The 26,195-nt window shown below is 49.0% G+C and overlaps 8 protein-coding genes across 8 annotated transcripts; 4 read left to right on the top strand and 4 right to left on the bottom strand.

Moving 5' to 3' along the window:
* Positions 1-1,257: 1,257 nt before the first annotated feature.
* N7477_009341 (uncharacterized protein) lies at positions 1,258-1,498 on the bottom strand (the record flags this gene model as incomplete). The annotated part of the gene is made up of 2 exons (XM_056971002.1): positions 1,258-1,422; positions 1,451-1,498. 2 exons carry the CDS (start codon positions 1,496-1,498, stop codon positions 1,258-1,260), a joined length of 213 nt encoding a protein of 70 aa, XP_056817981.1.
* Positions 1,499-3,860: 2,362 nt separating this feature from the next.
* N7477_009340 (uncharacterized protein) lies at positions 3,861-6,129 on the bottom strand (the record flags this gene model as incomplete). The annotated part of the gene is made up of 3 exons (XM_056971001.1): positions 3,861-4,247; positions 4,285-5,652; positions 5,710-6,129. 3 exons carry the CDS (start codon positions 6,127-6,129, stop codon positions 3,861-3,863), a joined length of 2,175 nt encoding a protein of 724 aa, XP_056817980.1.
* A 231-nt stretch (positions 6,130-6,360) lies between these two features.
* cds1 (phosphatidate cytidylyltransferase) lies at positions 6,361-7,873 on the top strand (the record flags this gene model as incomplete). The annotated part of the gene is made up of 4 exons (XM_056971000.1): positions 6,361-6,504; positions 6,574-6,937; positions 6,993-7,783; positions 7,835-7,873. The coding sequence occupies 4 exons, from the start codon at positions 6,361-6,363 to the stop codon at positions 7,871-7,873; spliced, it is 1,338 nt and encodes a 445-aa protein (XP_056817979.1).
* A 797-nt stretch (positions 7,874-8,670) lies between these two features.
* N7477_009338 (MFS transporter) lies at positions 8,671-10,086 on the bottom strand (the record flags this gene model as incomplete). The annotated part of the gene is made up of 1 exon (XM_056970999.1): positions 8,671-10,086. The coding sequence occupies one exon, from the start codon at positions 10,084-10,086 to the stop codon at positions 8,671-8,673; it is 1,416 nt and encodes a 471-aa protein (XP_056817978.1).
* Positions 10,087-13,909: 3,823 nt separating this feature from the next.
* N7477_009337 (carbohydrate esterase family 3 protein) lies at positions 13,910-15,062 on the bottom strand (the record flags this gene model as incomplete). The annotated part of the gene is made up of 5 exons (XM_056970998.1): positions 13,910-14,058; positions 14,115-14,368; positions 14,422-14,788; positions 14,842-14,929; positions 15,033-15,062. 5 exons carry the CDS (start codon positions 15,060-15,062, stop codon positions 13,910-13,912), a joined length of 888 nt encoding a protein of 295 aa, XP_056817977.1.
* Positions 15,063-19,587: 4,525 nt separating this feature from the next.
* N7477_009336 (uncharacterized protein) lies at positions 19,588-20,115 on the top strand (the record flags this gene model as incomplete). The annotated part of the gene is made up of 1 exon (XM_056970997.1): positions 19,588-20,115. The coding sequence occupies one exon, from the start codon at positions 19,588-19,590 to the stop codon at positions 20,113-20,115; it is 528 nt and encodes a 175-aa protein (XP_056817976.1).
* A 1,609-nt stretch (positions 20,116-21,724) lies between these two features.
* On the top strand, positions 21,725-22,127 carry N7477_009335 (Zinc/iron permease; the record flags this gene model as incomplete). Its single annotated transcript, XM_056970996.1, is given in 2 exon segments — positions 21,725-21,990; positions 22,001-22,127. 2 exon segments carry the CDS (start codon positions 21,725-21,727, stop codon positions 22,125-22,127), a joined length of 393 nt encoding a protein of 130 aa, XP_056817975.1.
* Positions 22,128-23,127: 1,000 nt separating this feature from the next.
* Positions 23,128-24,678, top strand: N7477_009334 (MFS transporter; the record flags this gene model as incomplete). The annotated part of the gene is made up of 1 exon (XM_056970995.1): positions 23,128-24,678. One exon carries the CDS (start codon positions 23,128-23,130, stop codon positions 24,676-24,678), a length of 1,551 nt encoding a protein of 516 aa, XP_056817974.1.
* Positions 24,679-26,195: the final 1,517 nt, after the last annotated feature.

The following is a 26,195-nucleotide window of genomic DNA, read 5'->3' as shown; positions in this document are numbered from 1 at the left end:
TTTCGTATCGGCCCCTCCGAAATATCTCCCGTAGAATAGCACTGCGAACGTAGCCGCCCTCCAACTAAACTTCATATCGTAGGGCATATCGTAGGAAGCACGTCCGGCAATATGTCCGAAGAAATACCCTCCGGAGCATGTAAGATATAGTGCCGAGATGGTTGTGATTATGTGCCCTACCAACTCCCATTTGCCACCTTCATTCGAGATGACGGCTTTCGCGTCGGCGACCCCAAAATATCTCACGCAGGATAACACGGCAAATATAGCCCCTCTCCAATTGAACTTCGTATTATAGGGAGGCGGGGTATGTTCGCTAGAATCCGTTTGAGACATCTTCGTCTAAAACTCAGATAATTAGATATTGCCAAAAGTCTCTTATAAAAGGATAATATACTTGCCTTTGGAGGTCTTGCGATCTGCGCTGCCTTGAGTCGGTTAAGAAGTCGAGAAACAATGTAAAGGGGGGCGTGACGAATTTAGTTGGGGAATACTTAACCAATGGATATTACCCTAGTTCGTATAACTAGTGTATACAAAGATCGTTCCTGGCAATGTAACGGCAAGTCATAACACCAGAAACTATGGGCTGACATCCACTAGGTGCCTATTGGTGGTTTGGGGCGGATTGAAAGCCGACTATGTGGGGACTCGGTGCTGGTCCTTCCAATTACGCGACGTCAATACCTAGCTACTTGGAGGTGTCGGATGTATTGGATTTACAAGCGAATACATACTGAAAGATACTATCTAATCTACGTAAGAAGCAATACACGTCCAACTGACAGGGGTACCCCGGAAAAACTCCCAATATAGACTAGTGCGTCTTGGCTTTTGGGCTGGAGAATCAATCATAGAGTGTAGGTGGTCGCACCAGTTTCGGGACGCATTGTATGAAAGAAGAAACTTTACTGGTGTAGCAATGTTGAGGGTGGGTGTGCCAAAGCCGGATACTGACATTGTGGCAGAGTCCTACAATGTGGACACTCACAGGAAGACACGATATCGACCGGATCCAACGATGCTCCAGCCGATTAATAAGGATGGATATCTCAATTGAACTCCGGCTTGAGCACCTAGCTTCGTGAGCTTTTGTCTCAAGGTCGCGTTCCCATTCACCGTAGTCCTCATCCATTCTTTCCCAGAGTGCTACGAGGATGCGGCTTACATGTATTCTATGATCCTCCAGCTACACTGGAGTATGCCTAAGATGTCGTCATCCGCCCACTCCCATTCAGGCCACTCTTTTTTATTTTATTACAATTCCGTGTCCTCAACTCGCTCGTCATGGTTAGCAATCTTTGGGATCACATCCTGTAATCGTTTCGTTGGGTCTCGCGCGAACCCGATTAGGAAAGCCCATGGGATTCGAAGTCTCTTAAGCATGTATAAATTGACCATCGCATTCAAGGAGCCCTCCGTCTGAAGGCCAAGTCTCACCGTTACTTACCTCGATTTCAGCTAAGATGGTCGAATTCGTCAAAGAACTCTCGAACATGGGCCATCGCAGCAGCCCCGATCAAGTTCGAGGACAGGCTGATTGAAGTCATGGTTCAAGGTCATACCAGCTCCAACGAAGCGATTCAAGGTTCTGGGTAACTGAAAGCACTTCACCAAGAAATGCCTCCCTGAAAGAGCTCAGATCAAGCAATGTCAGACTTAGTGGGACAGGTAAGCGTGCCGCGGGCCAGGTAGATGTGACTGAGTTCTGGATCGAGGCCGAGATACGTTGAAACACTGGGTAGAAAAAAGAATGTAGAAATTTGCAGTATCCTTGACTCTTTCATCGGGCGGTCCGTCCTCGCCGTTCCAGCAGAGGAAAGACACATCTCCGAGGTGCTGAAAGTCGGGTGGAGTTACTCTTTGAGACAGGCCAGATCGGCATGGACTAGGAAAATCCTACACACTTAAACACCACTATCTTTGGCTGCGAAGTAAGGACGTCTGGCCATGACAAATATAGGACCTGAGAAGAGATTGCGAACCATACATACGACGCTGCGATAAATTCGTGACTTTGGGTAGGGTGGATAAGGATGATCGCAGACTGGTAGTCTTACGATGGGCGAGACAAGAACTCAACATAGCACAACTTTAGGATTGGCAATAATGAGACTTCAATTCCGATTCTAACGAGCGCAACTGCTGTGTCCGTCAATCATCCCTCACAGCAACAGTTCAACAAGCGGTACAACAAGAGTGATTCAGGCTGCCATTTCTAGATGATGATCTAAGTCTGAGATAGTCCGCTCACTCATGCTGAGGTTTCTATCGACATATATTATCAAAAGTTCCGGAGAAGGCTGACTTTCTTCTCAGCCTTCGGGGAGTTTATGGGTTTGAACAGTATGTCATGGACAGACCATCCATTCCTCCCCTTGATCGGTCCATGCTTATTCCAGAATTCGTCTTCCAAGTTGGAAACAAGAACATCTAGTCTTGCCTCTAAATGCAATACCTGTCTTGCGAATTGATCCGCCGCTGGTATAAATTGCTCCAGAACAGCCTTTTCATCATCCTCCGTTGGCATGCGAAGCCCAACTTGGAGCCCACGAAGTAAATGGTAGAGAGCGTTCATACTCTTGATTTCCTTGACATAGGCTTCAAGTAGCTCAATCACTGCTTCCAGCGAAGCGACTGATAGTCCATCAAACAGTCTCAGACTCCCAAGACCATCCGACCCACTTATCAGAGCTGCGCGCAGAGGTTGAAGTAAAGGAGTATCCATTGGTTTGCATCTTCTCCGGCCAATATTATAGTGGTCCTCAGGATTATCTCCACACCTATTGATAATTGAAGACATTCCTGCGCCGGCGAAGAGCTCAGCCAGGCGCTTCATGTGACTAGGCCCATGCTTGTCATTGACTTGAAAGATGCCTAACCAGACCTGGCGATACAGTGAGAATATCTTGCTTTCTAGCTTTTTTTTCCGGTGTCATGATCTCGGACGATGTTCGGGGTTCATTGACTTGCATGATGTCCGCCGATGGACCAGAGATATCCTGATGCGGCAAGTTGGGCTCGGACTTGCCGATAAAAAATTTCAGCATGATCGGGAGCTGCTTGAAAATGTTTCCCAGTGGATAGAAGGCGCTGGTGCCGAAGCGGCAATAGTAGTGGAATGAAAAGGTGCCGAGTATTCAACTCAGAGGGTGAGACAAGGTTATGATTATAATACCACTTGAGTCAGGGGGTCTACTGGTTTTCCTTCCTTTCGCCTGATGCGTGCTAGGCTAGGCTAGAAAGTCTCTAGTGAAGACGACTGGAAGTAACACCCGGTGCAATGATGAGTGTCTTTCACTCAAGCAACCGCTCGGACGTTCGTGGAGTCGCCTGTGCCTCGAATGGGCTTGCCTCGTCACTCGCTGTTCGTATTGAAATTCCGAGGGTCTTACAAGCGATCTGCTCCACCTCCGAACCCGCAAAAGTACTCGACATGGTACACAGCAAGAGGCTCGAGATTACAATTGAGTTTCTCTTGATGCGCATTTGTTCAATTCTTTACTTTGGTATTCAAGAATCTTTCTTAAATAAGCTGTAAAAGCATGAACTTAGCCCTCCATGATATGGCTAGTGGGCGTAAGCGAAGGCTGATATGCGGGCGGTTGTGCCAGATCGTCAGATCTACCAAGCGAGTCGCATTATACCATGAAACCTTTACTAGGAAGCGTCCTAGGCCTGCCGTATCCTTGATCTACATCTTGTCTTCAATTGACCCCCATCAAGTGGGCTAAATATGCAATAATATTTTGAAATTGGTATCTCAGACTCGTAAACGCCATAGAAACATGCCATCCCCAACTCCAACTCCACAAAGTGCTCCATGTCTAATATGCAAATATTTTTATAGAAATGCTTCCTTAGTCCCGTCTCGAAGTCGGAAATGCTTCTGCCAGAGACTCTGCTTCTTGCGGGTTCGTCCACTCCTCCAGTAGCTCGTGCGCCATGTCGACAGTCTCATCATCAATGCCAGCCTCTAGTACAGACCCGTCGCAAAAGGCAAGGCGGGTAAGTACCACGAGATGCTTTTGCTTACTTCCTGGCACACAAGCGAGCTTCTCTTGCATGTTGATGAATTGCCCGTGGCGCCGCATCACACCGAAAATGAGTCGCATCAGTCCGTTGACAAGGGCTACTCGTAGATCGTGCTCTGGTGGAGAGGAATATAGTGCGTCCAGCTCGTCATGCATTGACCGGAATAATCGTGGCAGTGCATTGGGATGCGCGGCGATGATGCTGCTACCGTGCTCTCGTCCTGGGGCTGTAGGGTTGAAAGATAGAGACTCTCAGCAAAAGCAGGACCTCGAATCGCATGGTGCAAATGTCGTGTGCGGTGTAAGGCTCCACGCCCTCGTCGGGTTGCGCGGACTCGCTCAGCATGTGAGTGAGACGATCTACGATATATCGTTGCACATCCGTTTGCTCTTGCTCAGAGGACATTATAGGACCGAATGAGTCTGGGCGGATACTGGTTGACAGTAGCTGCAAAATGAGCATAATGTCTTTCAGTGGCTGGGAGCCGTGCAACATCACAAGGATGAAAGTATGCCTTATATGCCTCCAGAGACTTTCGAGTGCGCCTTTCACATGCAAAAGTTCGCAGGCCATATGATAGAGCAAGCGTAGAGCCTCCGTGGAATCGACCGGCTGGAGATCGGCTTGTGGTGTCTGTCGAACCACTCGGGCTTTTTCTCGCGCAGCTGGAGAGTAGCGGAATCGAGGGACTGCGTTGACCTCGACAGAGTCTTGAAGAACACCGGCCAATGGAGCGATGAGGTCTAGGAGTGGAACATCATCCATCATGAACACATATCTGGTAATTGAAGCAAATCGAGGTACAGGATCATAGAAACGCTCTGTTAATGCACGCTGCCAGAGAGGCCCTATAGCGTACATGTAATCCAGCAAGTAATTGTCGAGATCTAACTTGACCAACTGGTCCATGAGAATGCTAGATAGCGGTCGACTCGGCTCTGAGGGGAATGAGTATTTGGTTAGTGCTTCCAGATCGGTTTCTTGGCCTGGAAACATGCGATGATTGAGAAGTCGTTTCAAAAGTTGATGATCGCGGCCGTGGGTCCTTCCTGGTGAGTTGCGCTCTGCTTCAAATGAAGACCCGGCGGTGTCGTCGGGTGCGTCGCCCATCATTATTTCTCCAGCCGGACTCAATTGCAGTGCTGGCGCACTATCCACGCTCGCTTGTCGTTTCCGTTTACCAGGGACTGTGGGCGTGGTTCTCTTTGATCGTGTGGCTGACTTGCTGGGTGAGATGGCGGCGATTTCGTCATCATCGAACCCATCGCGAAAAGGCAGTACTCGAGACTTTTTGGGGGTGACTGGCGGAGCTTTCTCCTCAGCTCGGTGCTTGCTTTTGTAGTTGCGGAGCTGATGAGCTTCCTCGGCTAGGTCATGCTGGAGGAAGATGTTCTCTGTCGCTAACATTTTTCCCTCCGACATTGCCGCCTCGACCTCTTCCCTGTGTTTGGTGGCCTCATCCGTCATAGTCTTTCTAAGCGCCGCTAATTGTCGGTCGTATTCTTCAGCCATTCTTGTCTGTTTTGACCGGATGATTGCGATTTCCCCAGCTTTCGTTTCTGCTAGCATTTTGGCTTCGGCGAGCTCGCGGCGCATTTGCTCTCGTTCTTGTTCCATCTATGAGTCTGTTGTCAGCCATTGGATCTGGAAGGTAGTTCACAAGTCACTCCTTACCTGTTCCAGGCGTGAATTCAGCTCATGAGCATTTGCTTGACCATACTCATCATCTACCTCCATAACATCGTCCATTCCACCATTGCCGGACCAATCGTCGTCAGCGACAAGAGTATGGTGGCCCTGCGGAAGTACGGACTGTCCGTCCACATAGTCGTGGATCTCCGCCTCCAATTCTCCCACCTCCAGTGTGTCATAGTCGTTTGTCAATCCTGTGTGTAGTCGCGGCGGCGGTTTCAATGTTGCGGGCGCACGAGCTGACGGACGAGCTTGAACGGGTTCAGTTAGAATCGGCTGGTCATATCGTTGAGTCGCAGGCGCTTGGGTGGCCTGGAAAGCGTTTTGCTCCAACTGGTACAAGGTACCTGGAGGCAGGGAATCGAAGTCATCGGAGAAGTAGTCATCGTCGTTGTCTTCCATGCCCCCGCCATGAATGGAGTAAAAGGTAGTGGAGTTATAAAGGACACTTCAAGTTCGGCGTAGGGACCATAGTGTGGAGAAGAAGAGGCGCAGCCGTGACGCGAACAAATCGCAACCGTGTCAACGAAGCTGACCGCTTTCGGATTCGCATGAGCTCACTTCTCTCCGCTCCACTCCTCTTCATTTGCTTCAACGATCTCCCCGTCCCCCTCTCTCATTTTTTCACCCATCATGCCTCGTCGCAATATTAGGTTTTCTCACCAAAAAGGTGAGCGGCGCGCGAGCGTGTCCTCCGATGTCAGCGATGCAACCTCGGAGCCCTCCAATCCAAGCAACGGCCGCGTCTCGAAGCAGACCACAATCCCGGAAGAGGATGTGAGTTTTTAAGTCTCGATTGACCTGGGGAATATAGCTGACCATGATATTTTCCCGTTGGTTCCGCAGAAACCCGCTCAATCTGAATATGAGAAGAAGAAACAGACCTTCATCACCCGAACGATATGGACCTTCGTGATGATTGCTGGCTTTTTCATTGCGATGTTCTCCGGGCACATCTATATTATCGGCGTTGTGACTGCCATTCAGATTGTTTCCTTCAAGGAAGTTATTGCCATCGCCAATGTCCCCAGTAAGGAGAAGAACTTGCGCTTCACCAAATCTCTGAACTGGTACTTCCTCGCGACGACCATGTATTTCCTGTACGGAGAGAGTGTCATCTACTATTTCAAGCACATTCTGCTTGTGGATAAAGTTCTTTTGCCTCTGGCAACTCACCACCGATTCATCAGTTTCACTCTCTACGTCATGGGTAAGTAGTGAATCTAGTCTTATCTGAATTGGATCATTTGTACTGAGACTGCCAGGCTTTGTCTTCTTCGTTGGATCGCTGCAGAAGGGACACTATCGATTCCAGTTCACTCAGTTCGCCTGGACACATATGGCGTTGTACCTCATTGTCGTCCAAGCTCACTTCGTCATGAACAACATTTTCGAGGGCATGATCTGGTTCTTCCTCCCCGCCGCGCTGGTCATCACCAATGATATTTTCGCCTACGTCTGTGGTATCACCTTCGGACGCACTCAGCTAATTCAGTTGTCTCCCAAAAAGACCGTCGAGGGCTTCCTCGGCGCGTGGATCTGCACCGTTATCTTCGGATTTTTCATGACCAACATGTTGATGAAGTACAAGTACTTCATCTGCCCGGTCAATGATCTGGGAGCGAATGTCCTGACTGGCCTCGAATGCGTGCCCAATAAGGTGTTCATTCCCCAGCCCTACTCCCTCGATCTGATCGGCCTGGACAAGACTTTCATGATTGCCCCTATCCAATTCCACATCCTCTGCTTCGCTACGTTCGCCTCTCTTATTGCTCCGTTCGGTGGATTCTTCGCTTCTGGCTTGAAGCGTTCCTTCAAGATCAAAGATTTTGGCGAGTCGATCCCTGGCCATGGTGGCATCACCGACCGCATGGATTGCCAGTTTATTATGGGCTTCTTCGCCTTCATGTACTACCACAGCTTCATTGCCGTGTCCAAGGCTACTGTGGGTGACGTGATTGAGGTCGCCATCAATGGCCTGACCCCCGAGGAGCAGATCGACGTTGTCCGCGGCCTCAGCAAGTACCTTGTCAATCAAGGTGCTGCTGCGGAATCAGTATGTTTTCAAGCTAATTCCTCGTTTATGATAAGTCACTAATTTCCAAAGCTCCTTGACTGCCTTGCTACCGAGCTTAAGCGCCGATGAGTTAATCAGCCCAGACGCCATACACAAAAATCACGACTTCACTTACCGTTTCCTTCAACCTTCCTGCCGAGGACGACCTTTCGACGTCGCGCTTCTCGCCTCATTTAATTATTTCAATAGATTCTGTCGTGTCCACATCCCCACCTCTTCCTCTTTCTCCGGGATTACTCCCCCGCGCGGTTTTACGAGTAACATGCATGGATGCACCGCATGCATGCATAACATGATTTGTAACTACCGGTCTATTTCGCCTTGTACCACGACATGATCTCACTTTCACCAATACCAAGACGATTGGCAAGGCTTTCAACCAGACCCAGTCAGTTCTTGGTCCACGTTTGAGGCAAGGGAATGATCTTGTGTATCACTGCTATTTTTGTTACTCTTGCTACTCTTTTGGTCCGCCTCCCTTTCTATATTCTTCCGCCTTTCGGATCTGGGCTCGGATTGGTTCTCTACTTGATGATTTTGCTTTCGATTACAGAAGTGGCCTGGTGTTTTTGGCACTCTCAAGTGCTCAGAGAACTCCGATTTCTCTCTATTGCATGCAAGAATGGAAGTCAGCATCAGACGCAGGATGGTCAAGTCTGCTTTTCTAAGATTGCTCACATGTGGCGGCGAACACGAGCTGCAAAATTTGTACATAGCTTCTAACTCACACGCTGAAGCTGATATTATCTTCAACTCATTTCCTTCGTGTACAACGGACCAGGTTGGGTCTATTAGCGGCATCTGATTTCATAGAGTTTTGATTCCGGGAAGACGAACTCCTGGCACGTGCTTGGCCGTTAGGTCCGTCATGGTTCAGAAACAGTGACTGCGTCTGGACCCTCTCTGGAACCGTTCTCCGAACTTTCAGGCTCACTCAATATCCAACCGCCCATGAAGAGCAAAATCGGGATAGCCGATACCACGGCCATCAACCCTAATGCCCAACTCATCGGGCCCCAGCCAGCTTCTTGACGAATGAAACCAGCAAAGAAAGGTCCAATGAGATTGCCTGCAGAGAATCCCATATTTGTCAAGCCGAAAGCCAACGCCGTAGCTCCACCAGCACCGAAAGCACCAGGTCTTTGCTTCTCCTTTTCCTCAACGATGTTGAATATCTCTACATCAAGAGGGGGTAACGTCACAGACAGACAGAGGCCAATGCCACCAAGGAGAGCGCATAGTACGATCTTGTCATGCATAGAGTTGTCCGTTACAAGTTGCAGAAGGACGAGGAGGGGTGCTATCATGAAGAATGCCCCGGCGGTAATAAAGCGAGCCGATCGTGGGAATCTGTCGATGATATACCCAGTCACCGGATCAAAGACATGGGGCACAATAAGAGGGATGAAGATCAATCCCTGGCCACTTTGCTGCCATTGGAAGACCCCCTGCACGAACAATGGGAGGACACTGTCGAAGGAGGATAGAAACAGTGCAACGACAAAGTTCCCCCAAAGAGCTGCCATAAGACGCGACGAGCTAAGCAGGAAGCCCATGCGCTCAAGGACGCCATGAAGAGGCGAGTCTGTCATATCTCCTGGCTCAATCTGCGCAAACACAAGTGGTCTCATCTCCGGCTCAAGCCATTTGATCGCATCCTTTCTCTCAATCAGAATAAATCGCAGGAGGACATCGAGCCCTATTAATCCAAACGCAAGACCGAAGACAGAGTAATATCCGCATTTCTCATACAGGACACCTCCGAGGAGCGGTCCTGTGAGCGTTCCAACACTGGAAGCCATCGACAGATACCCAAGAGCTTGGCCCAGACCATCTCGACCAACAGCATCAGCCATCAACGCAACTCCAACAATCCAAACAACTGCTCCCGCAGCTCCCTGAAATAGCCGTCCAGCAATCCAGAATCCGAGAGTTGATCCGATGGATAGCAAGCCTGTTGCTGCGGCCAGTGCAATCAGACCAAACATGTAAGGCCATTTCCGCGATCCGGCTCGATCCGTGGCGTATCCGACAATGGGCGAGAAAGCGAGCATAGATGCCGAGAACAAACCAAGAAGAATTGATGTCCATGCTTGTATTTTTTCAGGAGGAACGCCAACTCGTTCTTTCAACGCGGTTGGTGTCACGGGCACGATCAGACCGTACATGAAGATATCTGTGGCGCAGGCGAAAGACACGACGAATATAATGAACCATTTGGAAGATCTGAGCTCCACAAACCTGGGCCGTGTAGCCTTGTCTGATGATTTTAACGGTCCCATGGCTGAGACAGGCGGTCAAATCACTCTAGAGGTGACGTGGGCCTTTAAAGATTTGCGTACATAGGATGCACAGGGAGCAGAAGTGGTATTTGAACAGAGTGAAAGTCTTGGAAAGGATTATTTAGCTCACTTGCACTCCGACGCTTATGATTCAATGTGGATGTAAGGGATCAAACATGAATTGGCGAACTCCACAGCCCGAGGAAGCGCATCGAACATCGATCCGCTTTGGGCATTGCGCTACGCCACATCGAGTGCCCAACTCCACCTCGCATCGGTCACCTTGATTTTATACCCTGAGCAACCTGAATCTGAAAGGTTGATCACGACATATCACAATATTGCTCTTCAGAGGAAGCAGGCTCACGAGTCATGATTTTCCGACATATTTCTTATGCTTGAGGCTTCAATAATCTATTCAACGCAAATGGCAGCGGTGTTAACGCTCATACTCGTCGTCACTCCACAATCACAGGGCTGGGTTTTCAAAAGCACCGGTGTTAATCGTTCAAGTATCGATATGCCCGTGCCTTCTCGAATAATGCTCAATGGCGGATTGGGGCGGACTCTAAGGGTCCGCTGCCAAGCAAAACTGGCTTAAAGTCCACCCCATGCCAAGCCAGAGGAGTTGATGCTGCCTTGAAGTCTGTGTTCTGAAATTGTCGCCGGTCGCCGAAGCAACAATTTTTCGTTGAAGAGTCCATTGAAGAACAGTGCAGTCGATTTTGAAAACAGATTACCCCTTGGACACACTGACTTTGCTTCTCAGCCCGTACACTCTTCGATCAACTTTCCTGTCCTTTGCGCTAAGACACACTAGTCTATATCAGGAGTTCTTCCGGAAGTTGCGTATGTCTTTATTCGTACGTAGGTTATATATGCTACCTCTACGCGCCTCTTCCAAAATAGCCTTCCGTAATGAGGCGTATCTAAGCAATTAATTATATACAGTGACGAACTATCTGTATCGGAGATAGTAGATTCGGCAGATTTGAACTTAAGGCGATATCTCTCCAATATTTATATTATAAATTATAAATAGACGAACAGCTATTCGAGCAACTGAATCGAAATCATAGGAACTTGAAAGGAATGATAAGTACCTCGAATAACTACCCTCTAAAAAGCTTGTGTGCTTCTCTAGATCACATCCAGTACCTGCCCGTGGAATCTGATAGCTGAAACCACGACCCTAATAGATTCGCCTATACGAAATACAGTTACGCTGGGCTAGATACTAACATCCAATTATTCCTTTTCACCTAGCCGCAGTACTTAGACGTCTTTGGCAGGAAATTGGGAGCGAACTCATCGCTATACGCCTTAGCTACTAACTTCCGTTTCAATAATCTTATCTAGCACTAAGCTACGTAGCTATTATTAATGAATAAGTAGTATAGGGAATATACTATATTTTCTTTACTGTTAAGCTTCTGCAGAGTCATAAAAAGGTCTGTATCTGATCCCTCAAACATACTTAGCGTAAGATAGAGATAGGTAGTTCTAGTGATCTCTGTTAGTAAGGAGAATACCGTTTACAAGGTAACGGGTCCCGTTATTACCTCGTATATAAGGTAGTTTATGCTAACTAGAGAATAATCTATTAGTTAACTACTATAAGAGAGGAAAAACTTAGTTCTCTTTATTCTAGCGAGTGAAAACTTATTCTCGCTTCTCTAGCTACTAGCGTAAGCTTTTTCGGTAATATAAAGACGAACCGGAGGCTAAAACTCCACTGACGCAGCTAATTTACCATTAGGGCCGTTAAGTATACTGTTAAAGAAAGTAGCCTAGCGTTCGAGGGGCTCTAGCGTAAGCTGCCACTCCTATTTAAGATACCTACTTTTATAGACGTTAGTAGCTATCTAGGGCCGGTCCGGGGCTATTAGAGTACGTACGGGTGTAATTCTATATATTTCTGAGAAGACTGCCCAGCTAAGAAGCCCTGAATAGAACTAAGGGTATAAACTCCGTTATCGTCAAGGCTCGAAATAAGATAAACAGGATAATTGGCCTTCTCAACGTCTGGGGTGGATAGTTGCTAGAATATATCGTAGTGAGGATGTTCTTGGCGGCCTCGTGAAGGTCGATAACGGCACTTCCCTTTGTGTCCAACTCTTACCCAAGCGAGCGTTACACGAGTAAGAGTGGCCCGATCCTCCCCCGAGCCGGCGACGTATCTAGTAGAAGACCGCTGTCTGCGAGGGAAGCGTACTCGATGGGCTAGCTGGGACGAGATAGATAAGCGCAGAAGAAAGGTTCTTTGCCTACACTGCGCGAGAAACAGATGTCGGGTTGCAATTTATCCTCTGAAACCTGCGCGTCGTCCCGAAGAGCAGTTAAGAAAGGTTAGTATCGCCACTACCGAGGAGCGTTCCCGAAAGACTAGAGGTTTAGCACCGAAGGGCACCCAAGTTAAGAAGGTTAAGCAAGCGTATTCATCCCGCGAACCAAAAGAATCCACTCCTGAGGTCTCAGAGGTCGGGAAAGAATAGCTTCTGCTCTCAGTCGCGAACAGGAGCGGAAGGGAATCAAGGACTTAAACGAGAGCAAAGAACCTTTAATGTAAATATACGTCTGCATTTGGTGCTAAGTAACGAAAGAAAGCCTAGAGAGAGAAAAAGAAGAAGGGAGGATGTGGGGGAGCTGCCTTCATAGCTAACACCGGCCTGAGACATCCTTTCGCCAGCAAACTTCCCAATTCGGAAGTGCGTCCCTCCATTGTCAACATCCAAACAACATCCCACCAACCAGTTGCCACTCTGCCTCCAAACTGTAACAGGTAAGATGCCTTAGAAAACACTTAGGAACCTAATGAGAATCTTATGGGCTACCACTAGCTAGTCTCACAGTTCTACTAGCAAAAAGGGAAGGACTCTTAAGCAAGGCGTCGCCATAGATATCCCAGAAAAACGGGTAACTAATTAAGGGACGTCATAAACAGAGTTAAACTAGCGTCCTCGGACGTCGCCACTACTTACCGAACCTCTTGCAGTCACATTGCCAAACTTCCTTTGTCTCATCTTGCCAGACCGTTATACCTACCAGAATGTTGAAAAAACACAATTAAAATTATCATCAATATCAACATAACAACAACCTCAATCCTTTTACTTATCTCATCTATTGATTCAGTCCGCTAAGCTGATATTCCTATTGCGCCATTAAATCATCTAGATATCTCATAACCTGCTAGCTTGCTCACAATATATTTCCATAATCACTAGCTAGAATATTAAGCTTCTAAGTTTAGTCCCCCAGCGTACTTGACCTTGAAAATCTAATAGGTTATTAATTAGTCTAAAAGAATACAAAATTATTTCTTATATTTTCAAGAGATTTTTGCTACGAATACGTGGTACTAGGTAGTATAAACCAGGGCAGATATAAATAACAATATGTTATCTTGATGATTGAGCAGCTTTGTGAAAGAAATTATGCAAAAGTTGGGTCTTTATGGGTCTTTATGGGTTTTATTGGGCCCTAGCATTGGGTCCGGGTCGGGTCCGGGGTCGAGAAAGTTCAACCCAGCCTGGGTCTGGGTTAGGTTTTGGGTCGAGACCTTCGACCCAAGTTGGGTTATGCGGAAGTCTAGACAGCACCTGGCCTCTCATCGGCCGTTACGGGCGCAGCACGCCAGGATCTAGGTGCGCTCTGGCAGATACTAGGTTTGCTCACAATCAACTATTCACGACAAGAAGAAGACTAGGGCGTCATCAGACGACCTGTGTAAGTAAGTTGCGATGTAATGGATGACTGATAACCCGTCTACTAGTTGAACCCATCTATGCGAGCAACCAGTGCCATCTTCTGCCAAACAGCACTACGTGAGTCCCAGCCAAACCACCGGAATCACGGTGAGCGTATCTGGGTCATCACCATTGGAAGAAGAGCCCTCGTTCGGGCACAGATTGAACCACGTCTGCGCCGTATTCTCCAGCGAGTCCACAACATGCATATCCGCGCGGCCATCTCCATCCAGATCCGGATAATGCATGCACAACCCCTGCGCATTCCCATGTACACACGGCCCTCGCCATCCCACGTGAAGGCGCTGCCATCGACCGGCGTCTCCCCCCGGTTGTAGTAGATGTATCCGTCTCCGTCGAACTTGTCCACCCATAGCAGATCGGCGCGGCCGTCGCCATTAACGTCTGCCCATCGTAGATTGGCTCTATCTTTATCCTCGGACTTTTTGATCTGCGAGAGGTACACCAGGTCGTTCGCGCCGTTCAGGTAGCCAGAGGCAAGACCATTGGGCTGGATGCAGAGCAAGTCTGCCCTGCCTTTGCCGTCGATATCGGCAAAGCGTACAGCAAGATCGTAGATACCCACACCTCGCTTCTCGGGCAATCAATATCGTAGCCCGACGTATCCGCTTCAACCCACTGATCAAAGTTACCGTTTGCCTTGTACTGATTCAGCCATATCCTCAGGCTGTTGTCGCCCGGGTTCACGTAGATGATATCGCACAACCCATCGCCATCCCAATCTGCCAAATGCAAGTCCCGCCGGTCGATCTCGGCACCGGCATAATCTGTGGCGGCCCAAATCTGATAGTGCGGGCCCCAATATGGAGGGTTCACAGGGAACGTGCCGCCCAGGCTCTCGTAGAGCATCATCCACCCGCTCGAATGAACCCAGACGTAGTCCATTGCATGATCACTGTGGCCCATCATGTTGCAGTATTTGTCTCCGTCGGCTGTCTGACATTAGCAGTCCGTCTCAGCAAGCCTAATGTATGACTCAACCTACCTTTCAGCTTTGTCGCTCCGCTGCCCGTGTTCTTCCAGACGTTGACGAGATAGTAGCTTTGTTGCTGGGTAGTAGACGCAAATTCCCGCTTCCACAACGGTAGTCGATGGCACAACTGGTATTATCTGTTGGGAGCCCGCCACGTATAGCGACTACTCCGACCTTCAAGCAAGCACGACCATGACAATTACGGAACCAGCAACGTTGAGCGACGGTAACATCGTCATGGAAACGGAAGCCGTCGGCTTGTATGCGGGCGGCGTTGCCTGGTATCCAGCTTGTGAGTGACGCAGGTCTCTTCGACTCCCTCCCGAGCTAACCCCCTGCTAGGTCTTATCGGCCCTCCAGTTATCTTGGCGCTGATTGCAGCTCCAGCAGCTCTTCCGCCGGGAGCCAGGGCTGACAACAGCGGAATGTGAAGGAGACGATCAAATATGCGATGACTGCGGTGGTGATAGTAGCGGACTAGGACTATGCTCGGAACCCCCGCAGGCAGGTTGCCCGTGCCGCGAGAAAGAGGACTGTCCCAACGAGCCAATGCTCTGCTCTGACCCTGATTGCGGTGGCGATAATGGCCAGTCACAGTGCGCGGGAAGCGGCGATATCAATGGGTGTACATGCTGTCCTGATACGCCGCCTGACTGCACTGATAATGCATGTGGCGGAGGAGATGACCAGGCATGTAGCGCGAGCACGTACGATAAGTGCATCTGCACTTTTGTCGGAGACGGGAGCCTACTTCGTGAGCCTCCTCCGGCAACGACGACTTCTGGGCAATGCTACTACGAAGTCCTAGCCCAGAGCGTCCTGAGTTCATATTATAACAATAACCCTGCAAGCGTTCCGGGTCTTGATTTTGCCGCATTTGCCACAGTTAATGCTTAGTAGCTGGAGAAACGTTCAATTTCGCTTCATGTTTTCGAGTATGAAAACTTTCTTCAATAGCTCACTGGGGAGGAGTTGGTGGGATCAACACACTGGGCTACATTAATGTGAACAAGTGTCTGTTGCTCAAGATTGTAACGACAGACTACATAGCTTAGCAGTCTGAACAGAAGTGGGAAGTCACGATGTTATTGCCCGAAATTTAGCACAATTTATGCCACATCGACACGCCCATATCCAGGGAACGAGCCGGAGAGGCTTTTCTGTCGTAAGGCATTCGCAGACAGAAGTACGGGATGGCCCGGGTCTGTGTCTCAAATGTCTCAGATTTCATCCATCGCCAGGATATGCCGGACTCCTCTCTACCTAGCGCCAAAGAGCGATGATAGAAGCCACCTAGGTTCATATAGGTTCCACCCCTACGGAAAGATCAATTTACTCCAATTGAATATACAAAGAGATAGCAAGCAGCAGAAGCTCAGTGAATTTTTGCTATGTTTCTTGTCCCAAGCTTACGGTGTGATAAAGACCGAGGTAAATCCCGAGTTCTCTCTCATTATTTCCGTAGACACATGCGGGTGCTTTGGCAGTATACAGTTCCCTTCTAGCTGCCTGAATCGGCAAGGCTACTTCTTTGATGTACGATATGGGTATGGTTTAGTGAGATACGAGGATAATCTATTTCAAATCAGCAAGATAACAACTATAACTCATGACCTCTTCGTTTCCATCAACATCTGTCTTCTTTAGTAGTATAAGCGCTAATGCGAGTTGAACTGTGGATGGTTTGTGATGGCATTTGTAACGTACTAGTTTAGTTCAGAGAAGTCCCGGCGCTCATATATACGTAATGTAACCCTACTCGCAAGAGTTTCCCAATTAGCCTGATTCAGGCGCCCTGCATGAGAGGGTCTTGCTCATTTCCCTTACCATCGCCTGTGTGTCTGGCTCATAAACGTGTGATACAAGCATCACGAGTATGTGGTAATTTAAAACTCGTAATGCAAGCACACGCCCCTCCCCTGTTTATTGCCCAAGTTGTATAAGCGAGCCTCGCAGTTGCCCCGCATGGTTTTAGAACCAGAGGCCCTAGGAACTAGGGCAGGACTTCGCTATTCGGTCTCACTGCTTAATGGCTTCTGAGTGCTTGTTTAAAGGACTGCTATGAAGGCTAGACACCTTGCCACTACGCCGCGCATTAGCCTTTTGGCAGCACAAGTCTTCCCATCCGCTATCATGGGGTTAGTGGATCCGCTATGTCTTACAGCTACCGCTCTCAAGATACTTGGCGCTCAAGCTACCGTGAATTACATCTGCGAGGACGCGGACTTGCTTGATTCCCTGCATAATGGTGTCAAAGAATCGCTTCAAATGGCACAAGGTAAGGAGGAGAACGGCTGTTTGCTAGCCATATTTTATCTTGCACGCCTTCAAATACATGACTCGATCTAATAGGCGCCTACGAGACATTGAGTCAACCACTCAACAATTGGGTTTCCTCCGGGCTATTGCCTGTCCTCGATAATGCAGACCTAGCCGACGTTGCAACTCTATTTACGAGGATGACGAATATCATCACAGCTGATGAGATATACGACATCTACTGTGATGGGAGCTTTCTGACGTACCATGACAGTCTCGGCGAATGGGTAGATGCTACCTTTACTTACCCGACCGCCGGCCCTGACGGCGGTGTGGTACGCCGGCCGGTCACTGTTCAAACCGGTATCACTGACCCGGATGTCTCGCCAGTTTCAGGCACGCTGGGTTGGACCCTATTGGGGACGTATATTGAGGCCGATGAGAGTCAGGGTCGATTGCAAAAAGACTATAGCGACCAGCGGCACATCTATATCTCCCCAGATGTTCTCACAACCAACTCAAATGATGGCTTCTATAGAAGACCAGTTTATACTATTGCCTCTCAAGGGTTCTTGAATGGTGAAGGGACTATTCATATTGACGCATTTGATCCTCCAAGTATTACAATATTTCATGACGTACGCTATCAAACAAGTCATACTTCGCAGAATCCCTACATTCTGATAATGATTGATTGGTAGCTTACACACGCCGTTGGTGGTTGTAAGTTGTCGCAGGATGTCCTTCGCGGGCGCGTATCAGAGAGCTAATGTTTAAAAGGGGATAGTACTACTAAACAAGATGTCGTTTGGGACAGAGCGAACGGTGATTACTACGGATGGGAGGGCGTTCTTAGAGCCAGGCAGGCTCGTGAACCAGCGATTACAGTTGCGGAGACGCTCACATATGTTGCCAAAAGTGAGTTGAACACCCAGACCTCAGTGTTTGTCGGGCTTCACCACAACGTCCTTCGTTCTAACTCTTGGGCCCGTCGGCAGTTATTGCATTGTCAGAGGTGGGTGGAGAGCCTGTCTGGTGGGGCCTCGGTAGTATTAACGCGGCGAATCACCTTGCTTTGCTGAGAGAAGTGTGATAGCTTTGATGGAGAGAGCGACGTTTTTACAAAGATGAAGGATTTGCTTGGGGAATCGAAAAAAAAAAGCCCTATAGTGGTTAAGAGAGTGGATATCTCGGGTACACCGCGAGCCGCAACAATAAGTTCCACCACGTTAGTAGGTATGACCGAGGCTATTCGGAAAGACGAAAGCATAGTAAATCTACGGATATAGTGCACACGCAAACGACCTACTGCGCGAAGCTCGAGATAGCCTCGAGGCTAAGGCAACCCTGCGAAGACGTCATACCTCATTAGACAATCTAATCTTGAAAGGCTAATAATGCAAAGGGGCAGAGAGTACACTATCGAGACAGCCTTGTTAATTGTAGACGGAAGTGGGCCCATTAAGTTTGGTCGCGCTATTTATTGTTGGACTGGGTTGCCTGGCAGGGATGACTCGAACGTGGAACCCCGCTTCGCGTCCTGCATTACAACCAGCTGAAGACCGCTGGCCTGGGAACATCTCGACAAGACGCATCAGAGGCTAAAATCGCAACTCGAAAGGAAGAGATACAGTAGGCTTTTGTGGTTGAAGGGAGAACGAAGTCAAACTAGGTAGCCATCACGGAGGTCCCGCGCTACATGGCGGGCTTGAGCAACGACATCTGGTATCTCATCCTCCAAAACGTATGCGGCCATACCTCGATCATTAAAAACTACCGGGCCATGGACTGACAACTGGCGCAGCTCGATTCTAGGAGAGATTTCCGCAATCTATGTCTAGTGTCGAAGGATTTCTGCGCCTTGGCCATTCCCCATTTATATGGCAATCTCGTGATCGGTCCAAGAGTGCAAACAGCACAAGAACGGTTCCAGAGTACGTTGTCCGGAAGCTATGATGGAACGAAATCGCGGAAGACGCAATGGAGGCAATTCCTCGCGTTAGTGGTCCGCTTATCGCAAAATCCTGACGGATAAGATGCGCATGCTGTGCGTGAAGTAGATATTGCCTACTTCGGCGCAAAGGAGCAGCATATTGCGGCAGGCTTTGAGCGAGAAGATGGGCTTGTAGCGCTGGTGAAAGCTCTACCAAATCTAGCGCATTTCCGGTACGTCGCCCGCCGGCTATCAACGCATTAGTCGCTCACCATAACATTATCAGGCTGCGCTCGTCGAGACCTAATTTCGAAGCCTTAATCCGCGCATTAAACGAGCACGCCAATAAGCCAGAGCTTCACTTGCTTCACGAAGACGGGTCAAGAGTCGCTGCGGGCCCCTTAACGTGCGTAAAAACCATCCATGCCAGGGTGAACCCGCTATTCGACACCCACGAGAAGCCGAATCAACACATTTCAGGTCTTCAGCAACTGTTCTTCGCTTGTCAAAATTTGAAGTCGTTCTCCCTTGCGTTATCCGGCAACTATGGGGGATGTGTGATACGGATGCCCTCCCATCCGCCGGTCTATTCCTTCGAGCTCTCGGGCGAGGAGAAATTCCCGCCATTGGAATCGCTGTCGCTGGATGGATACCGCATGACAGATAAGGAGCGGGTGCACTGGCGAGATAAACTTGACTGGTCCAACTTGCGATTCCTCAGCTTGGGGCCTCAAAAGCACACGGATCTGCTGAATTACTTCACTGGGCATGCCAACGCCCTCCGCAGTCTCACGGTGCAGATGTGGGCCGGAGAAGGCCGGGATCACTGCCCCGAGCTAGAGAGATTCGTCCGGTCTTTCAATACCCTAGAGCAGCTCACAATCAAAGGGCATTTCGCGTCCATCAAGACGTTGAGTAACCACCCCAGACTTAAGCAGTTATGCCTGCACACCATTGAGCTCCCGAGGGATGGTGGTGCCACCCGTCCAACATTTAATCTCGACGACCTAGTCGAACTCGATGCAAACTGCCCACAACTCGGAGTACTGGAGATCGATGTCGATCGTCGCACTGAAGTGGTGAGTACGGCCTAGAATACCGCTTCTATCTCTTCACTAACACTCCAGCCTAGCCAGCCGAGGTCATAAAAGCGCTAGCAACTAGATTCAACAACCTCCGCCACTTGAAACTGCATCTCGAGGTCGGAATTAACTGGGAAAATTCCATGGGGCGAGGCCGCAGACCAAACCATCGAAGGGTGCTGCTTCCCGAGCTTGATGAAGAAATGGCAAAGGCATTCGGGCAAGACTTCTTCGCTTGGCGGCCAGAATCGAAGCTGCAGACACTCTCATTGGAGACAGGAGAAAAACTACGACGATTCCGCCAGTGGCCGCCTGCTTATAAGAGCGACGAGGAAAGCGTGGCCAAAACAGTGCATATACGGCGGCCGGCGAGTCATAATGGAGAGCTTGTTATAGAAGTAAAGCGTGAGTGGTTCCCCCTTGGTTATAGATCAGCTGAAACTTCAATTTAGCATCAACCTAACTTGTTTTTTCCCGTCAAAGCTCTTCGCCATATTCATGCCACACCACGTCCACCTACTATTAGTGATGAACAAGTACCCGTACGAACTGGTACAATTCGTGATACCGGGATGCCTCCCAAGTCGGTTGTCGTCCTAGGAGCCAGCAAAACTGTCCCTGCAGCGGCCACACAGAGAGAAGGGGAGAGTGGGGAAAACGTGGCTTTGTTTACATACCCTTATCCCATGGGTGTGATTGGGATTTGGCGTATTCCAATCATTTCGTATGGCTAGGGTACTTGGGCAAATCCCAATCTGTTTTTTGGTGACACTTTACCCCAAAAATCTCACCAGTTGGGTACTTTAGAATCGTCTCTAATGCTCCAAATTTTTAAAGCGATCAAGAGTAAGAAAGTGCAATCTTGGCGCGGTTAAAGTTGGTCAATATTTTTTTTTGGTGGGGTGCGACCGCAGCTCCCTAGCGGGAGCTAGAGTGCTTAGGGTTATCAGTTATCAATACATCGAGATTAGTTAGGCATACGACTATTAAAGATAATCGGGGTTTTTAGGGATAAAACTAAGGAGTAAGCAGATTATCTTATAGAGTGGGAGATCATTCGTACTGAAGTTCATCGAGTTCAAGTTAACCCACCGTTATCAATATCCCACCCGCTTCGTGTACGTCTAGCACGATATATGTCCACAGATCAGAGTTCCAAATATCCGCCCACTATGTCACCAGCAACCGCCGACCAGTTGTTTTTACGGTTGCCCAAGTATCGGGTGATTACATGTCGTCAACCCCAATACGCCGTCCGACCGAGTGGGCCGAGAAACAAAGTCAGTGTGTTCAAGGGGCAATCTGTTTTCGAAATCGACTGTACACGGCAGTGAAACGATCTAGGTGTGCAAATGGGGGCGTCGATGGTGATGAGTACAACCTTGCTTTGCATGTCGCGGCACTCTTCATTATCTTGGGTACATCAACTATAGCCTGTGCATTCCCTATTCTTGCAACTCGATTCCCACGCCTGCATATCCCAACTTCATTCTTATTCTTTGTCAGTCACTTTGGAACCGGCGTTCTGATCGCTACGGCTTTCGTCCACCTTCTTCCAACGGCAATTACTTCCCTCAGCGACCCTTGCTGATCTGATTTTCAGACGAAGGACTACCCGGCTATGCCAGGTGCTATTGCCCTAGGCGGGATATTTCTCGTCACTGTCATTGAGATGGTGTTTAGTCCCGCTCAAAAATATTTGCCGTGGTGGCAAACCTCACGAGACATGGCGAGAGCCTCCCTTTCATCACCAGGGAACACAATTCGCGAACACAACGAAGGAGTGGGAGATTGTCAATCAGCTTCAGTCTCAGACTTTGAATTCGCTTGGGCTAGAAGCAAGACCTCATTTGCGAGATACGGGTCCACTGATTGGAAGATCAACAAGTATTAGCAGGGCTATCAATTGCATGGGCGAAGGCTCCGAAGAGATCGGTCGAGTTGCATCTGCTCCGGAGATCCGAACCCATCATGGAGAGGAAAATGGATCAATCCAGATGCTGAACGCCGCGAAAAACAGTTAGACTTAAGTCCAGACCAGAAACAGAAGAAGGAGAAAATGCAGGTCTATCTTCTCGAGATGGGTACTCTGCTCCACGGTGTGTTTATCGGCATGTCTCTAAGTGTCTCTGTTGGTAACGAGTTTGTGATCCTCTTGATTGCAATTGTCTTTCATCGTGAGTATGCAATATAACTGCATCGATTATGATTCGACTGACTTGATACCGCAGAAATTCCGAAGGCTTGGCACTGGGATCACGAATTGCCTCCTTCCCTGGTCCGAAACACAAGTTCCAGCCATGGATCATGTCATTCGCATATGGCTGCACGTACGTCGTCTTCAAATCCTTACAGAGCCCGAGATGAATATTTGTATAGGACATCAATTGGTCAAGCGATAGGCCTCGCAACACACACGTTATACAGCCCCGACTCGGAGGTTGGCTTGCTTCTAGTTGGCGTCATGAAATGCCATTTCTGCCGGCCTGTCGATTTTCGCTTCGCTTATGGAGCTCATGTCCGAAGACTTCCTCAGTGATGAAAGCTGGCGCGTTCTTTATGGAAGAAGGAGAGTCTACCCTTGTATCCTGGTGATCTTCGGAGCATTCTGCATGAGCATAGTTGGTGCTTGCGCATAGGATACCGTATTTTCCAGGAAGAAGACTTTGCCAACTTCAGTGATTGGACGCATGCTTAATGCACAATCAATTTTCTAGCGGGCTTTCATGGACATGAAAGACACTAATAGCTCTCAGGGGAAGTATCGCAAGATAATTTGTAGTTGCAGAGTGAACAAAACCGACAGTTTCATATATTACCGTTTACTGCCCTTATTGCTTTGACGAGATGGGTACTGTAATGTAAAGCACTTTCGGGCTCACTTAATTCCGAGGCGGCGATGGGCCATCGCCTGGGCCTCGAGCCCCGGTCATTGCAAATAAAAGAATAAGCATTTGAAACAGCGGGGCATTCTACTGCTACTCTTGACCCGACACCAAAAGGCTTCGGCTTCTCTGCCAAGACATGGTCGCCATCACGCCGGGTGCGAACAGACACCACATGGGCCGGGAAAGTGCCAGCTCCCGTCATGAGGAAATCGATCCCGTTGATGAGACTACAGCTCTCCTGGGGTCTGGTACCGTGACAAATGGCGATGTACGCAAGTCCGATCAACTAAGTGGATCGCCAGAGTCGGATGGTTACATTTCCGACAATGAAGAGGAGGAGAAGCCCCTGCCGAAGACCCAAGTCCTGCTACTGTGCTACGCTCGGCTGGTTGAGCCTTTGGCCTTCTTCTCCATCTTTCCTTATGTCAATCAGATGATACAGGACAATGGAGGCATTGCAGATTCCGATGTTGGGTTCTACAGTGGACTCATTGAATCGCTCTTTTCCTTGACCCAAGCTATTGTCATGATCTTTTGGGGTCGAATGGCCGATCGTCTCGGGCGCAAACCGGTCTTGGTCTTCTCATTGATCGGAGTAACTTTGGCCACGGGACTCTTTGGTATGGCGAAGTCCATTCCACAGATGATCATGTTGAGGTGCCTTGCTGGCGTTTTCGCCGGATCGATCGTTACTATTCGCACTATGGTGGCTGAACACAGCACGACCAAGACTCAGGCGAGAGCTTTCAGCTGGTTCGCGTTCAGTGGGAACCTTGGTATCTTCCTGGGGCCTTTGTTGGGCGGTTCTCTTGCCGATCCGGTGACCCAGTACCCGGGTGTGTTTGGTGGTCGCTTCTTCGAGGACTACCCATATGCGCTCTCGAGTCTAGTGGTGGCGATGGTGGGAGCTACCGCTGCACTTTCTACCGCTTTTTTCGTGCAGGAGACTTTGAAAAAGGATTCGGCTACGGATTCTGACGGGGAGGAGACGACATCAAACGTGCCCACTCGAACGGGCGACCTCTCAACTTGGGAGCTTTCAAGTTCGCCAGGTGTGGCAGTAGTCCTCTACATATACGGGCACATCATGATGCTCGCTTTCGCATACACAGCCATTGTCCCGGTCTGGTGGTTCACCCCCGTGCGCCTCGGAGGATGCGGTTTCACGCCCCTGCAAATCTCGCTGATGATGGGTCTCAACGGGGCCGCCCAAGCCATGTGGCTCCTATTCATCTTCCCCATCTTGCAGCGAAAGATTGGAACTAAAGGGGTGATCCGCGTCTGTGCTCTTGCCTATCCGATATTCTTCCTATGCTGTCCTCTTTCAAGCGCTCTTCTTCGGATGGACACGGATGTGTCCGTCAAGGCGTTCTGGGTGTTTGCTCCGACCACCTTGGCCATTGGTTGTGGAGTGAGTATGAGTTTCACCGCAATTCAGCTAGCTATCAATGACATCTCGCCCTCGCCAAGAGTCCTTGGCACATTGAACGCCCTAGCCCTGACTGGTGTCAGTGGCCTGAGGGCTTTCTGTCCGGCACTCTTCACGACCCTCTTTGCTATCGGGGCGAGGACACAGTTGTTGGGTGGCTATGCTATCTGGGTGCTGCTGGTCGCACTTGCTTCCGGATTGTCTGTCACAGCGAGATATCTGCCAGAGCCCAAGAGACGCGCAAGCGCCGTGGTGTGAGGGAGAGCTGATTAACCTTCCTTGGGCATACTTTGTGGAACGAAGGCGGGCGACCCGGCAGGCTCATTTAGTGTCCATTGAAAAGAACATGCATTTATCTACAGAAGCACCATGTACAGAGTTTGTTGTAGCCTCAGTGACGGAGAACAAGATTTTTCCCCCAAAAGCATCGGCTACTCACTATTACAGTTCGCACTTCGCGCTCTTAAAATCAATACGGATCGAGCAAGTCTCAGTGATAGTATACTGATCTGATCAATCTGCATACTGGATGTCGTGTACAACAACATTGAGCCGAAAAGAGTGAAAGTGCAACTATGGCACGAATAAGAACAATTCAACCAGTGTAACGACCGCCGCAAAGAGCTACACATCAAACAAAACCCGCCCATTAGAGTCCACTGAAAATTTTCCATTGCCATCTTGGCAACCGCACAGTCTCTGATATTCATTCCCAGTGTCAGCGTAGGATGGCAAGTCAAGGACAGATGAAATCCCGGAGAACTGGATAGAAGATTAGTCCTTAATGGGATCTGCACCATCGGTCGAAGTCATCTCACCCTTGCTCAATCAGACGCGCGATCCATCGTCAGGGCAGATCGTAAGGCCGGGCTTTGTGTTCCAGACAGGAACACACCCCTCTTCCGGGTCAGGCATAGATGAGGCAGCGGCAACCATGGAGAGACCGCACAAGTCAATAATACCAGCAAACTTGGAGTGAACCATTTTGGGTGAGATGAGAAAATCTTTGGGTCAAGACGCTTTTAAAGATACCCGGGGAGATCAGACCATGCATTAGTTACACATCGCGCAAATCCACGACAAGATTGGTGGTCTGTATTGGGACAGACTTATTGAAGCACACTTAAAGCCTAAGAATCGATTTCTGCAATTCTGGCCTTCCGAAACATGATCTTGGCTGAATTTTGTGAGATTTTGACCATAGGGTGACTTTTCCGCTCTGACAAAGAACGACGTTGCATGTAAATATGGAGCGGGGTTGAAAGTCCCTTGGCTACTCGTGTAATCTCCTGGAAATGCCGCTCAGTAGTCTTTGTTGGCTCAAATTTGCAGCCCTGATTACAGTCGGACGGGCAAGATCAACCAACGATAAAGCGAAAAGAGACTGCCCTATGACAACTTTCTGATGAACGGCCACTTACATACAATTGAGTTTCCATTTGGGGTAGGCGGTATGTAACGGTGGAGCATCTGAAGTCCCCCCGATCGTTTTTCTCTTTTTAGTGTCATTGATTCACGACCACAGTTTCATTCGTCGAGGAAAGGTGGTCTGGATGATGACCGAGCCGTATTCTATTCAGAGTGATGCGAGGAAGTTGAAGTCAACAATCACAGAGTCAACAGCTGAACGGCAGACCAACTATGAGCCAGCTTCAAAAAAGCGAACTTTCGACTACATAGTAAAGAGCGGGTTGGCCGGAGGACTAGCAGGCTGTGCAGTAAGTTAAATCTTCATGTTCTTAGAGAAGAAAAAAAAATTTAATTACAGTCGATAG

This window comes from Penicillium maclennaniae, assembly GCF_028827695.1.
Source record: "Penicillium maclennaniae strain IBT 15551 chromosome Unknown utg000008l:1.0-3552695.0:1.0-3555053.0, whole genome shotgun sequence".
Taxonomy (NCBI): Eukaryota; Fungi; Ascomycota; class Eurotiomycetes; order Eurotiales; family Aspergillaceae; genus Penicillium; species Penicillium maclennaniae.
The sequence above is the reverse complement of the archived record's forward strand: the minus strand, read 5'-3'. Positions and strand labels throughout refer to the sequence as shown.